This window comes from Cydia splendana, chromosome 22 (genome assembly GCF_910591565.1).
Source record: "Cydia splendana chromosome 22, ilCydSple1.2, whole genome shotgun sequence".
NCBI classification, from domain to species: Eukaryota; Metazoa; Arthropoda; class Insecta; order Lepidoptera; family Tortricidae; genus Cydia; species Cydia splendana.
The window spans coordinates 4,652,784-4,666,667 of NC_085981.1; the positions used below are offsets into that span (position 1 = coordinate 4,652,784).

General features: G+C 41.8%; 1 protein-coding gene and 1 long non-coding RNA gene across 3 annotated transcripts in view; both read right to left on the reverse strand.

Annotated features, from left to right (window-relative positions):
* The window catches only part of LOC134801529 (uncharacterized), a 254,894-nt gene that overhangs the window by 167,424 nt on the left and 73,586 nt on the right, over positions 1-13,884 (reverse strand). The gene's annotated exons all lie outside the window — the stretch shown is intronic.
* Positions 1-13,884, reverse strand: part of LOC134801465 (uncharacterized) — a 72,725-nt gene that overhangs the window by 11,738 nt on the left and 47,103 nt on the right. The window contains exons 3-6 of one of the 2 annotated variants that reach the window (XM_063774062.1): positions 8,342-8,448; positions 6,308-6,396; positions 4,874-5,004; positions 1,365-1,472 (exon numbers count right to left, since the gene is read on the reverse strand). In XM_063774062.1, the coding sequence (XP_063630132.1) occupies positions 1,365-1,472; positions 4,874-5,004; positions 6,308-6,396; positions 8,342-8,448 (435 nt within the window). Of the gene's footprint in view, positions 1-1,364; positions 1,473-4,873; positions 5,005-6,307; positions 6,397-6,838; positions 6,910-8,341; positions 8,449-13,884 lie in introns of those variants that run through there. The other variant, XM_063774064.1, reaches the window with a different exon arrangement.

Here is a 13,884-nt window from a genome sequence, read left to right on the forward strand (position 1 = left end):
GTAAAATCTAAGCCGATTACGGCTACAGAGCGTGTCAAAGAAAAATCCAAGATCCACAGTTCCAATAGTAATGACACATTAGGTACTTTAACCGCATTGGTCAAACATCTGTCTCATTTTGACAAGTCCTTTGCTGTGAAAAGAGAGACCAATTAACTTTCCGCAATTCTTAGACGCCTCCAGAAGCAGAGCGGTTATAACTTTAGTGGTTACAGATGTGCAAGATGCGGAAAGTTTTCAATAAATTCTAGGAATATTTCACAGGAATCAAGGAAAAGTTTTATTAATGGAAATGGAATATTATAACCTACCTTTTTATTCTACTTACACAAAAATATAAGAAGTTTCCAAAAAATTCCCAATTTTACAAACATTCCGACGGCACATCTGTATTAGTGGCTAATCTTTTTCAGATGTAAGATATGTATGCTCTGGAAAATTCGAGCACGTGGCTAATTGCTACCGACTATTCCTCTGTACATCTCTACCATTATAATATACATTTTAAAACTTATGCAAACTGTCATAAAGTTCAAAGTCGTCTACATATATGATGTAGGTAAATGTTCCTGTTCTAGCATTGTTCTTAGAAAATGTAATACAATGTTCTGTTCCGGGTTACTCATCAGATGGATTTAGTTAGGACGTTATGAATGAATTTGTTTTGACTGCGTTTTGTTTTGATTCCATTCTGCGAACTTCATTATTTGCAGTTGGAAATAGTCACTTATTAGTGTTCTGCGCTACGTAGAGAGAATAATGAACATTTTCTATTTTTAAGATGTTTGTTCTGTACCTTATGCATTTAATGATTCATGTTTATTAACAGACCATCGGTGGACCTTCTTATGCCTATGGAATTATATTTACAATTACATCGTACAAATGTGAACGATGTTAGATGGCGCTGTACGGCCCCATCATACATTATACAGGGTGTTGGTACATCGTTTGCCAAATTAAAACGGCAGATAGGTTGAGTCAGTTGCTATCTGCTCATGCCTAGAAAAAAAAAAGTTGTTTTGTGTTTTTTTTTTACTACTGCTCAAGTAAAAATTTGAAATTTACGAAAAACTGGCATAGAGCTGAAAAAATAACGTGCGCAAAATTAAAAATTTCTAGGCCTGGGAAGATAGCAAATGACTCAACCTATCTGCCGTTTCAATTTGGCAAACGATGTACCAAACACCCTGTATATGACAACAATGACAATCCAACTATCGAAAAATGTATGGATCGATACAACGCTATCTACGTTAGCAGTCAACATTGCGAACACATTATTTTTTAAGGCATTACTCATCTTGTTGTCTATGGTTCGTGGATATAATTAAGTAGTCAATAATATGATAAAATGGCCTTACCTTATTCCCCTCCTCGCCCTCCTCAGGAACAGCCTCAAGGTCATGGAACACCCTCCCGGATCCGACACTTGCGCATTCTGGACACGCACTGCATACAGACGCGCTGTCCTGCCAAAGCAAACTGTGCTTTATTTACATACAAATAGAGTTAACTTCGCATTGAAGATCAAAGTCGTAGAACTCATGGAACTCGCACTCTATACAGCCGCGCTGTCCTGCCAATGAAAACTGTGCTTTATTTCCATACGAAAGAAGTTCACATTGCAATGAAAATCAAGGTCAAGAAACACGTACCTACTACATACAGTAAAACTGCTTTTCACATACACATTGAGTACATATGCAATGCCTTCGTTTGAAAAGGCGTAACCTGATTGTTAAGGTCGCCGGAAGACGCTGGATGCGGGTCGCTTCCAACCGGTACGTATGGATGGAGGTCCAAGGGGGAGGCCTATGTTCAGCAGTGGACATCTTATGGCTGAGATGATGATGATGATGAACCTGATTTAGGAACTAACTTATGGTTACATATCAGAATACCGAAAACTGATTTACCTAATGTTGAATCACCTATGCTTGATTCACCTATTTTTAAATTACCTATCGATCATTTTACCTAAACATTGACTGACCTAAGTTTATAATACCTAAGCTCAAATAACCTAATGGACGAAACACCTAATGCACGATATACCTGATGCACGTTTTACCTACTGCACGTTTCACCCAAAGCTATTATACCTAATGCACGAACCACCTATAGCTGATATACCTAATGGACGATACACCTAAAGCTGATATACCTAATGAACGATGTACCTAAACTTGATTTACCTAATGGACGAAATACCTAAAACTGTTAAACCTATCGCACGAAATACCTAAAGTTGATATACTTCCCGAACGAATTACCTAGTGTCGATATGCCTAATGCACGGAATACCTAAAGTCTATATACCTAGTACAAAATTCATATCATTTTGCCGAATGATCAGGTGGCAACTCCACCCAATAAATCGTATGATTTCCCAACCTTACAGTAGAAACTGTTTGTTTGGATAACAACTTAAAAATACACTTTTTGAAACGATACTTTTTAGGTAGTATAATGATTTCGTAAGTCTAATACAAAATTAGTTATGTTATCAAAAACTTAATTTTTGTAAGTTAACATCATGACGATGAATTAAAAGTCGGTTTTGGCACTGTTTGGTCGCAGTTAACCTAACACGCTCCTCCTCGCGTTGCTCGTCGTCGCACCTATTTCGACTCTGGCAAATGACTAGACCTTATATTATAATAAAAAATAGTAAGCCAATTGAATGATTTGGCTAAAAAATGTATACCAAATGTTGTATGTCCTAATAATATTCTACTAAACAATAATTATATTTTTGATTTTAGGTATTTCGTTCATTAAGTGCATCGACTTCAGGTATTTTGTGCATTAGGTGTATCGAATTGAGGTATTTCGTTCATTAGGTATGTTAACTTTAGGTAATTCAATCATTAGGTATATCGACTTTAGGTAATTCGTGCAATAGGTACCTATATTAACTTTAGGCAATTCGATCATTAGGTATACCGAGTTTAGGTATTTCCTGCATTAGGTATATCAACATTAGGTGTTTCATGTATTAGGTATATTAGCTTTAGGTATTTCGAGTATTAGGTGTTTCAACTTTAGGTAAATCGAGCATAGGTATTCTGAGCTTAGGTAAACCAATTGTAGGTGAAACGTGCAATAGGTAATTCGTTCATTAGGTGTTATGAACTTACGTTAATTGATCATTAGGTATTTAAAAAAAGTAGGTGAAACGAGTATAGGTGATTCAACATTAGGTAAATCGATTTTCGGCTTTTCGGTATTCTGATATGTAACCCTAACTTATCTATTCAGCCGGCCTAGCCAAGGTTACAATCGCTATCGCTTCGACAACGAAAAGCATTATGTCTCTCTATCACTCTTCCATATTAGCGCGACAGTGACAGTTGCGTTTCGATCGCTACGGAGCGTAAGCGATTGGCATCTTGGCTACGCGGCCTGGCCTTTTTACACAATTTCGCATAACTCAAAACTACAACGTGTTTCGTGGCCGGTGTTTGTCCTACATCCCGAAATTCGGTTGAAATTTTTATCGCTAATTTTCGAAAATAGTAACGTTTGTTTTACGTCACACACTTTCCGACAGATGGCACCATGCGACACGCAAGTAGGAACTTAATGCAAATCATAAAATATGTAACGTACCTTTATTAACCTAAACATATTATCTATTAGCGTATTGAATATTTCATTTTGATAGATTTTTCATCAATTTGCAAGGAAATTAAACCTGGCTCGACATCTGGTCTCATTTTCTACATGAGGCATTAGGAGTAGGGATTAAATGATATCCAAACCGATCGGCGCCCTTTTAAATCCGGACGCATTTACCCTGCAAGACATTTATCGCTTTAAGATCTGAAGATATCAACGGTCATCTCATTCAACGTACTCGTAGCAATCACATCGGCAAACGTTTGACGGACTTTTTTTAACTTTTATCACTCAGTACAAAGAATACTCGTTACCCATATAGGTCAAGGGACCGCCGGTCGTTAGCCTTCTGTCCCTTGGCCGGTAGCCAAATGAGATCGGCAAAACTCGAGTACAGACGTAGACGGTGGGAGCCTGGGCAGAGTGACAAGGTGGGAAAGACTCAAGAGTTTAGCATGTCTCACGCTAGGAAGAAAGAAGATTCCTACGCATATCCTAGACGGCTATGCGAACCAATAAGTCCGTCCTAGAGGAGCTGAAAATCACTACACGGTTCTCTACAATAGGTATGTTAAGAACGCGCGCTCAGCTTTTTTGATCATATCATGCGGTCTAAAACGCATGAACTAGAAAACTGGAATCCAAGCGCCCTTAAGCTTATTAAGGAACTATCCAAAAGGTATCACCTGTGACCGTAGAGCTGGCAGCTTCCTCGCTCAAAGAATTAGTCTAGCGGTACAGCGAGGAAATGCTTGCCAGCATCTACGGCAGCAGGGGGATATTTTTTAGTACTTTTTTTTAATACCACATCGGTGGCAAACAAGCATACGGCCCGCCTGATGGTAAGCAGTCACCGCAGCCTGTGGACGCCTGCAACTCCAGAAGTGTTACATGCGCGTTGCCGACCTTTTAAAAACCTGTACACTCCTTTTTTGAAGAACCCCATACTGTAGACTCTCGGGAAAACCTCGGAAGGGACTCATTCCACAGCCGGAGCGTCCGCGGGAGGAAATTCCTCTTAAATCGCACAGTACGCGACCATTTAGGTTCTAGGGTGTGAGGATGAACACCCTGCCGACGACGGCGAGCGGTGCGGTGATAGAAAGCGGCTGTCGGCATCATGTCAAATAGTTCCTCAGAGCACAGCCCATTGTACAGCCCATTGTATTGTATTTTATTTTAAGATTAGTATTATAATTTTTTTAGCTTTTAAAGTTTTATAGTTTGTAACTTTATTGTAAGTGCTTACGTCAGAGTTGTCAGGCGAGGATTTTCGGTCACGCAGCAGGCGGTCAAGACGGTCATACTCGTAACGGAGTGCAGAGATTTCTCTCTTCAGCTGATCGTTTTCTCGTTTTAGCTTCTTTATGTCTGACTGCCCTGTTGGATATAAATATAACATTACAAAGTTAAGATATTTTAAGTACGTAACATCAGCCGCAAAAGTGAATGGCGACTTTATCAATGAATTCATTCGTAATTTCTCCATGCAATTTCGCAGCTCACTGTACAATGACATTTTTGCAACGGATACAAAATGGTTGATAATGTGTTCAAGAAGCTAGATAGTGGACCTTACGTTGTGAAGCTTACATCTATGTTTTCTTCCTAATCTTCCCTCAAATAAGATCATGTTAGTGTGGTTACTTGTTTAATTAGTTTTATTACCTATGGTATCGCTGTCTCAGATAAAACTTTTAATCGGCTTCCAGTCGTCTACTTGCGTTTAACAATACCATAACCACTTTTTGGATTACATCGGAATCAATCCAAAACCATATTTTCGAAGAATATATTTGATCAGGTTAGATCAGATCAGGTCAGGTTTGGTCAGGCACCCTGGTGTATGCTTTTCGCTGATGACATTGTGCTTGTGGGTGAAGACGGACTCGAGGTACAGAGCAGACTTGAGAAATGGCGGCATGAGCTGGAGAATGTTGGCCTGAAGATCAGCAGATCTAAAACTGAGCATATGTTCTGCGATTTCGGCGGTCTCTCCAGTTTCGCTGCCATGGAACTCGATGGCGTTACGTTGCCGGTCTGCTCCGACTTCAAGTACCTCGGCTCGCTGGTACAGTGCGATGGCGATATTGACCGTGATGTGAAAAACCGGATTAGCACAGGATGGACGAAATGGCGACAGGTCACAGGAACCATTTGCGACGCCCGAATGCCTCTTCGATTGAAGGGTAAAATTTATAAAACCATCATAAGACCTGTCGTCATGTATGGATCGGAGTGTTGGGCCCTAAAGGTGACGGATGAAAAGAGGTTGCATGTAGCGGAGATGAGAATGTTAAGATGGATGTGTGGCGTGACAAGAATGGATAGGATAAGGAATGAGTATATAAGAGGAAGCCTAAAAGTTGCACCCATAGTAGAAAAAGTAAGAGCGAATCGCCTAGCGTGGTACGGGCATGTGATGCGGAGGGATGAAAGTCATGTGACGAAAAAGGTATTACGAATGAATGTGGAGGGAAGTAATGGGAGAGGAAGACCGAGAAAAGGGTGGATGGACTGTGTGAGAGATGATATGAAGCGAACGCAAGTGAATGATGAGATGACGGGCGAGAGAGAGGTATGGAAGAAAAAGACATGCTGCGCCGACCCCAAATGAATGGGATAAGGGCAAGCGAATGATGATATTAGCGAAATATTATAGTAATGAAATTTAATGATATACCTCGTTCGACCTCCGCGTTAATGTTGATAGTGCGCAGACGCAACTCTTCGTTCTCGAAGAGCATACCCCGCGACGACTTGCGGTCCAACCTGCGAAAATATCATTCATCATAAGTATAGTGCCATTAAAGTCAGTAAGACCATAAAGATCGGACGCCTGCGATGGGCAGAGCACGAGATACGAATGGACGAGGCCAGAGTACCCAAGCGCCTTCTAGAATAGTCCAGTCATATCCAAAAAACCGACCCTTGCCGTGAATAATCAGTTCTTGGATTTTTTTTCGTAGGTCCCTCGGGGGGACACTGGGAGTGTAAATTCAAAAAGTAGACTGAATCAGGCTCCTGTGTATATTCGAAAAACGGTTTTTCTTGAATAACTCGGCCATTTTTGATTTTACAGTAACACCGTGACAACAAAAATTGTAGGAAATTTGATTCTCTACAAGTTTGGTCCTCACAATTTTTCTTCTAGGATCGATAATTTGCAGCATGCTGGCGCCCGTCATGCCCGACATCTTGTAGATGTACTTACTTCCGGTTGGGTTTGAGGTTGACATCTTTGCGTCGTGTGCGCAGCATGCTGGCGCCCGTCATGCCCGACATCTTGTAGATGTACTTACTTCCGGTTGGGTTTGAGGTTGACATCTTTGCGTCGTGTGCGCAGCATGCTGGCGCCCGTCATGCCCGACATCTTGTAGATGTACTTACTTCCGGTTGGGTTTGAGGTTGACATCTTTGCGTCGTGTGCGCAGCATGCTGGCACCCGTCATGTCCGACATCTTGTAGATGTACTTACTTCCGGTTGGGTTTGAGGTTGACATCTTTGCGTCGTGTGCGCAGCATGCTGGCGCCCGTCATGCCCGACATCTTGTAGATGTACTTACTTCCGGTTGGGTTTGAGGTTGACATCTTTGCGTCGTGTGCGCAGCATGCTGGCGCCCGTCATGCCTGACATCTTGTAGATGTACTTACTTCCGGTTGGGTTTGAGGTTGACATCTTTGCGTCGTGTGCGCAGCATGCTGGCGCCCGTCATGCCCGACATCTTGTAGATATACTTACTTCCGGTTGGGTTTGAGGTTGACATCTTTGCGTCGTGTGCGCAGCATGCTGGCGCCCGTCATGCCCGACATCTTGTAGATATACTTACTTCCGGTTGGGTTTGAGATTGACATCTTTGCGTCGTGTGCGCAGCATGCTGGCGCCCGTCATGCCCGACATCTTGTAGATGTACTTACTTCCGGTTGGGTTTGAGGTTGACATCTTTGCGTCGTGTGCGCAGCATGCTGGCGCCCGTCATGCCCGACATCTTGTAGATATACTTACTTCCGGTTGGGTTTGAGATTGACATCTTTGCGTCGTGTGCGCAGCATGCTGGCGCCCGTCATGCCCGACATCTTGTAGATGTACTTACTTCCTGTTGGGTTTGAGGTTGACATCTTTGCGTCGTGTGCGCAGCATGCTGGCGCCCGTCATGCCCGACATCTTGTAGATGTACTTACTTCCGGTTCGGTTTAAGGTTGACATCTTTGCGTCGTGTGCGCAGCATGCTGGCGCCCGTCATGCCCGACATCTTGTAGATGTACTTACTTCCTGTTGGGTTTGAGGTTGACATCTTTGCGTCGTGTGCGCAGCATGCTGGCGCCCGTCATGCCCGACATCTTGTAGATGTACTTACTTCCGGTTCGGTTTAAGGTTGACATCTTTGCGTCGTGTGCGCAGCATGCTGGCGCCCGTCGACCGTCATGCCCGACATCTTGTAGATGTACTTACTTCCGGTTGGGTTTGAGGTTGACATCTTTGCGTCGTGTGCGCAGCATGCTGGCGCCCGTCATGCCCGACATCTTGTAGATGTACTTACTTCCTGTTGGGTTTGAGGTTGACATCTTTGCGTCGTGTGCGCAGCATGCTGGCGCCCGTCATGCCCGACATCTTGTAGATGTACTTACTTCCGGTTGGGTTTGAGGTTGACATCTTTGCGTCGTGTGCGCAGCATGCTGGCGCCCGTCATGCCCGACATCTTGTAGATGTACTTACTTCCGGTTGGGTTTGAGGTTGACATCTTTGCGTCGTGTGCGCAGCATGCTGGCGCCCGTCATGCCCGACATCCTGCCCCAGCGCACGCGCCATGCGTCGAGTAACACCTGTAAGAAATAAAAATATTTATGATAAGTTTTTATTTTTTATGTTAGCAAATTATGAATGAAACTTATATAAAAGATCTTTTAAACTTTAGTAGGACCTTAAATGGAAAAGACTAACAACCCGTCATGTTGATGGTGTTAGGTGGAAATCGGATTCCGTTTGTTAATTCGTATCCCACCGACTGCGCCATGTCAGGAGATATAAACGACCATTACCGAGCATATATTATTTTATTCAAATATCGCTTAGCCTACCCACATTATTATGATTATCAAGATACCTACAGTACCTACCGTTTTCTTTTACTTACCTCAATGCCTTTTCACAGAACATACTGTTGGAGGAAGCTTTAATAAATAAGTAGGCAATTACCTACATTTTTGCTAGACTGATATCGACCGGGATATGAACCGTGATTACCTTTTGTATTGTTATCGAGCTCCCGAAAGGTAATCACGGTTCATATCCCGCTCGATATAAGTCTAGTGAAAGTAAACGTGAATCATTCAAAACTGTTACCTACATTTTTGCTCGCTCGAAATGTCCTTTGCTCACAACTTAGCAAACACGTTAAAGGTTAAAATTATATTTCCAAACGAAATATTGCCAACTAAAAAGTTGTTACACGTGTAGGGGGGTAAAAGGGGGTGCAGGGTGCAGGGTGGCAAATGCATTAATCTGCAACTAAGTATTTTATAGCATTGCAGTGAATGTAAACTACAAATCAGGAGGACAAGGCCACAAAGTAGGGCTTCTGCAATATGGCTTCGATTCTAGTCCACGTACTACTGAGGATACTGAGATTGCATCTCTAGCGTTACGTTCATATGTATGATTGTACGAGGGGTCAAAAAGATCACTGTGTTATGTCTTTCCTGTAGACATAAACAAGAGTTAAGGGCTATAAAGGTTAATTTTCTTATTTAACCCTTATCCACGTGAAAAGGTCCTCCTTTTATTTAGAGAACTATGATAAAATCATTGCTTACATGCCCACAAGCTGTTAACTATTGCCCACAGGAGAGAAAAATGTACTGTTCGCGCGAACACACTAGTTTTCTATCCAATAGAAACTTTATTTAGGGAACCAACATTGTGAGATAGGTAGAGTGAGAACAAGATAAGTCTGCAACGATTTTGATACCTAGCACACGCGGTGCATGTGTTTTATTTTAAACATGAAACTTGTATGAAATTATGACGTATAAGTAACGCTTGCACTGCGCGTGCTGTCAAAATCGTTGCAGATTTATCTTTTAGGTACTTAAATTATCTTTACTTTACTGAGCAAAAAAAAGGTTCAATTTTATTTCTAAATCTTAAATAACAATTAAAATCTATCATCGAAAAGCTATTTAATATAGGTAAAATCAACTGAAACTCAATGGTACGAGCGAGGATTTGAAATGTATTATAAAAGGAAAATAGTCGATTTGTTTAAACAATCGTACTTGGAAAGTAAAATGCTCTAGTGCAGAAATGTATCATTTTCTGCACACTTTTTAGAACAACTATTACCCTCTTTCAAAGGAAAAAGTGTTTTTTACGGAACTTACTACTCTAATTAACTCTTATTTATCTTATACCTACAAAACTCACATCTCAACAGTCTACCTAGGACTAACCTAAAGTCTAACACTAACTTAAAACTAAGCCAACTCACCGGCTAAGCTTCCGTAATACAATTAAGAAACGATGACATGAGCCTTAATCATAAAAAAATATCATTAAAAAAGTATAGCTCTGAAAGACAGGGATGACGTTATGTGGGATGTAGATGCATCTCTTTTACTCTCAAGTAAAGGTGAGATGACACTTAATGCTCTTGAGTTTGTGCATGCGCAGTGGAATAGAGGCGAATTCGACTTTAAAATTACAGCAAATGACATGGCATATTACTTACAATTTTAATTGACTACATTTTTTAGGGTTCCGTACCCAAAGGGTAAAACGGGACCCTATTACTAAGACTCCGCTGTCCGTCCGTCCGTCTGTCACCAGGCTGTATCTCACGAACCGTGATAGCTAGACAGATGATGTATTTCTGTTGCCGCTATAACAAGAAATACTAAAAACGGAATAAAATAAAGATTTAAGTGGGGCTCCCATACAACAAACGTGATTTTTGACCGAAGGTAAGCAACGTCGGGCGGGGTCAGTACTTGGATGGGTGACCTTTTTTGTTGCCATTTTTTTTATTTAAACGTCATAGAGTAGTACTCGTCAATGAGATGGACCGACCAAATCAAAGCCAAAGTGTGTCGGCCACAGTAAGCGAATGCTCACGGAAAGCAGCTCTGCGGGAGGAAGGCGACGTGTCGTTAAACGAGTCGCTCAAAAGTCTACATAATGGCCACGACTACTCTGTCAAGAGTGTAACGAAGAAGAGGAAGAGTCGTCAGTGTGGTTGCGTTAGGTATTTTATTAGGTTGGCGAGGTTGCGGAAGAGTACTTCGGCGTTCCTGGGACCTCGCCATATAGCAGCGAGGCGGCAACAGAGGGGTTTTAGTGGGTAAACCTGGGGTCTCATTAGCCCACAACAGGGAGTCCCACATAACCATCCCGGCCCGTCCCCGCGCCGGGTGGTATGCGTAAAGCATTTCCCCTCTTTAAAAAAAAAAAAAAAGGTATTTTATTACATACGGTAATTTTACTCCATGTTCGAGTCGAAAGTGTCTTTGTGTAACGTCCGTGTCTTTGAACGGAACAATCACGGCACGGGACTTCGCTCACCCCGTCCCGCGCACCCCCGCATTTTTGGCATCATCGGTTGCATGAAATAATTGCTCTAAACTCGGTCTAGAGGATTCCTAGTCTATGGCCAGTAGTTGGAAGATGTTATGTGACGAATGTAAGAGGCGATGGATGATCACCCATCTTCAGTTAGTATTTAAGACTATTGTTATTGTATTACACAACTTTATGTTAAAGTTTTTGGATAATAATAATATTGTATGCATTCCATTCCACAGTGCCTTGTGTCTCACTGTAATACTACTGTGTAATATGTTTGAATAAATAAAATAAAATAATGTCTCCAGACATGTAAAAACAGTGTGGAATAGCGCCAAACGCTGACTTTACTAAAATTATAGGCCAAGTCGATAGGGTAAGTGGTTCTTATTTTATAAGATTATCTTCAGGGTGTAAGCAGAAGCCTACATACATACATACATAATAGAGGCTACTAAGGTACCCTTATAAACCAGTAACTTATTTATTTAATTAATTTTTACTGCACAATACATGAAGGTACAAATAGCGGACTTAATGCCTTAAGGCATTCTCTACCAGTCAACCAATGGATTAAAGCAGAAAAATTAAGAAAAGAACTTAGTGTTCGACCGAAGTATCGGTTTCGGTTTCGACAGGTTTCGGTATAACAATCATGCTTCGCCCGAAGATTCGGTTTCGGCAAAAAAACTGCCGAACATGGCCGAGGCTGCCTGTATTTTCGGTAGTGTCCGACCGAAGATTCGGTTTCCGCAGGTTTCGCCATAAAAATCATGGTTTAGGCCGAAAGTTCGGTTTCCGACAGAAAGTTATTCCTGCAATGTTCTGCCGCCAGAGTGCAGCACTAAGCTAGCTAGTAAACCATAGAGTAACGTCGTATACATACCTACTGTGCCTTAAACTATTTTTTGACAAGTTTTCACAGACAATAGAATATGACATTGATGCATCAAGGCGGTTTGTTAACAAGGGCCTACCGGGAAACTCGAAAATCGAAATTTAGTTATCTGTCTCTTTATCGCTCGAATATGTAAGATTGATAGAGAGGTTAGATAACGAAATGTCGATTTTCTTGTTTCGCGGTAGACCCCCAGATTGTGATGGATAGTGGTCGTGGCGCCCCCTACGCAAAGTTTTGCGTAATATTCCCTATTCATTCGCCGACTCATGTTGTTAATTCAAATCGGTTGGCATGGCATATTTTCTAACTTACACACATACATAATCATCTTCCTCGCGTTGTCCCGGCATTTTGCCACGGCTCATGGGAGCCTGGGGTTCGCTTAGCAACTAATCCCAAGAATTGGCGTAGGCACTAGTTTTTACGAAAGCGACTGCCATCTGACCTTTCATCCCAGAGGGTAAACTAGGCCTTATTGGGATTAGTCCGGTTTCCTCACGATGCTTTACTTCACCGAAAAGCGACTGGTAAATATCAAATGATATTTCGTACATTAAGTTCCGAAAAACTCATTGGTACGAGTCGGGGTTCGAACCCGCGACCTCCAGATTGAAAGTCGCACGCTCTTACCGCTAGGTCACCAGCGCTCCTAACTTACACACATACAGTCATGGACAAATTAAGAGGAACTCAAAGTTTAATTACTAATTTTGAACTACTCTTTAGGTGCTGTAATCCAGTAATTAAACTATTTTTTGCTTTCCTCTAAATTTGTCCATGGGCATAATATTATGCCATGGCTGCTAAAATCATAATCCTTTCTTTTAGGTTTGCCGTAGTCAGGAAAGAGGGAGGGCGCATGTATCTAAACTGCACGAGTTTCTATAATGTAATTAGGGATGCATAGAGTGACCAATCCAGTAAGTTGGAAAAGGATTTTTTGTGGTATGAAATTGAAAATTAACTATATAAATTATCTAAATGTTAATATTGCCCATCCGAAACCGAAACCAAAGGTTTTGCTCTAGTTTTGAACGGAACCGAACCTTCAACTGTACAGTCAGCAGCAGAAGTTGCTAAGCGGGCCAGGTGTTCAAAATGATCTTGACGCGACTTGCGAATGTGTCAAGGTAATTTTGAACACCTCACCCGCTTAACAACTTCTGCTGCTGACTGTACAATGTGATTTTATGCCGAAATCTACTGAAATCAAAACTTCGGTCGAACCCTATCGAAAATACAGTTTCAGCCCGGCCGAATAATTCGGCAGTTTTTTGACGGAAACCGAACCTTCGGCCAAAATATGTTTATTATGCCGAAACCTACCGAAAGTGAAACTTCGGACACTGCTAAACGTATGAACGTTAGCAACGTTAGCAACGTAACTAACGAATGCAAGCAACTCATGAATTCATTCCAAAATGTCGTTGTCATTAATGCTGTCGAGAAAGCGACACTTTTGCAAACAGTTTTTTTGACGCCCTTTTTTTCAAAGGGCTAAAACCAAGCACTAAATGCAAGAAACATACAAAATACTGAAAATAAACTTTGACACTTTTAGGATGACTCACGGCCGACCGGGCCGGGCCCCGGCCGAGGCGTCCGACATGTCATTTTCTATGACGGCGGATCGGTGATCACGTGGTGCTTTCCGTAGAAAACATAGCTCCGGAAGCTCCGGCCCGACCCGGCCCGGTCTAGCGTGAGTCATGCTTTTATTGCATTTTTTTTTCATTGCTAGAATGATTACGACAATTCAGTTCAAAGGAGCTTTGAAGTCACCACCTTCCTTTTTGCATGA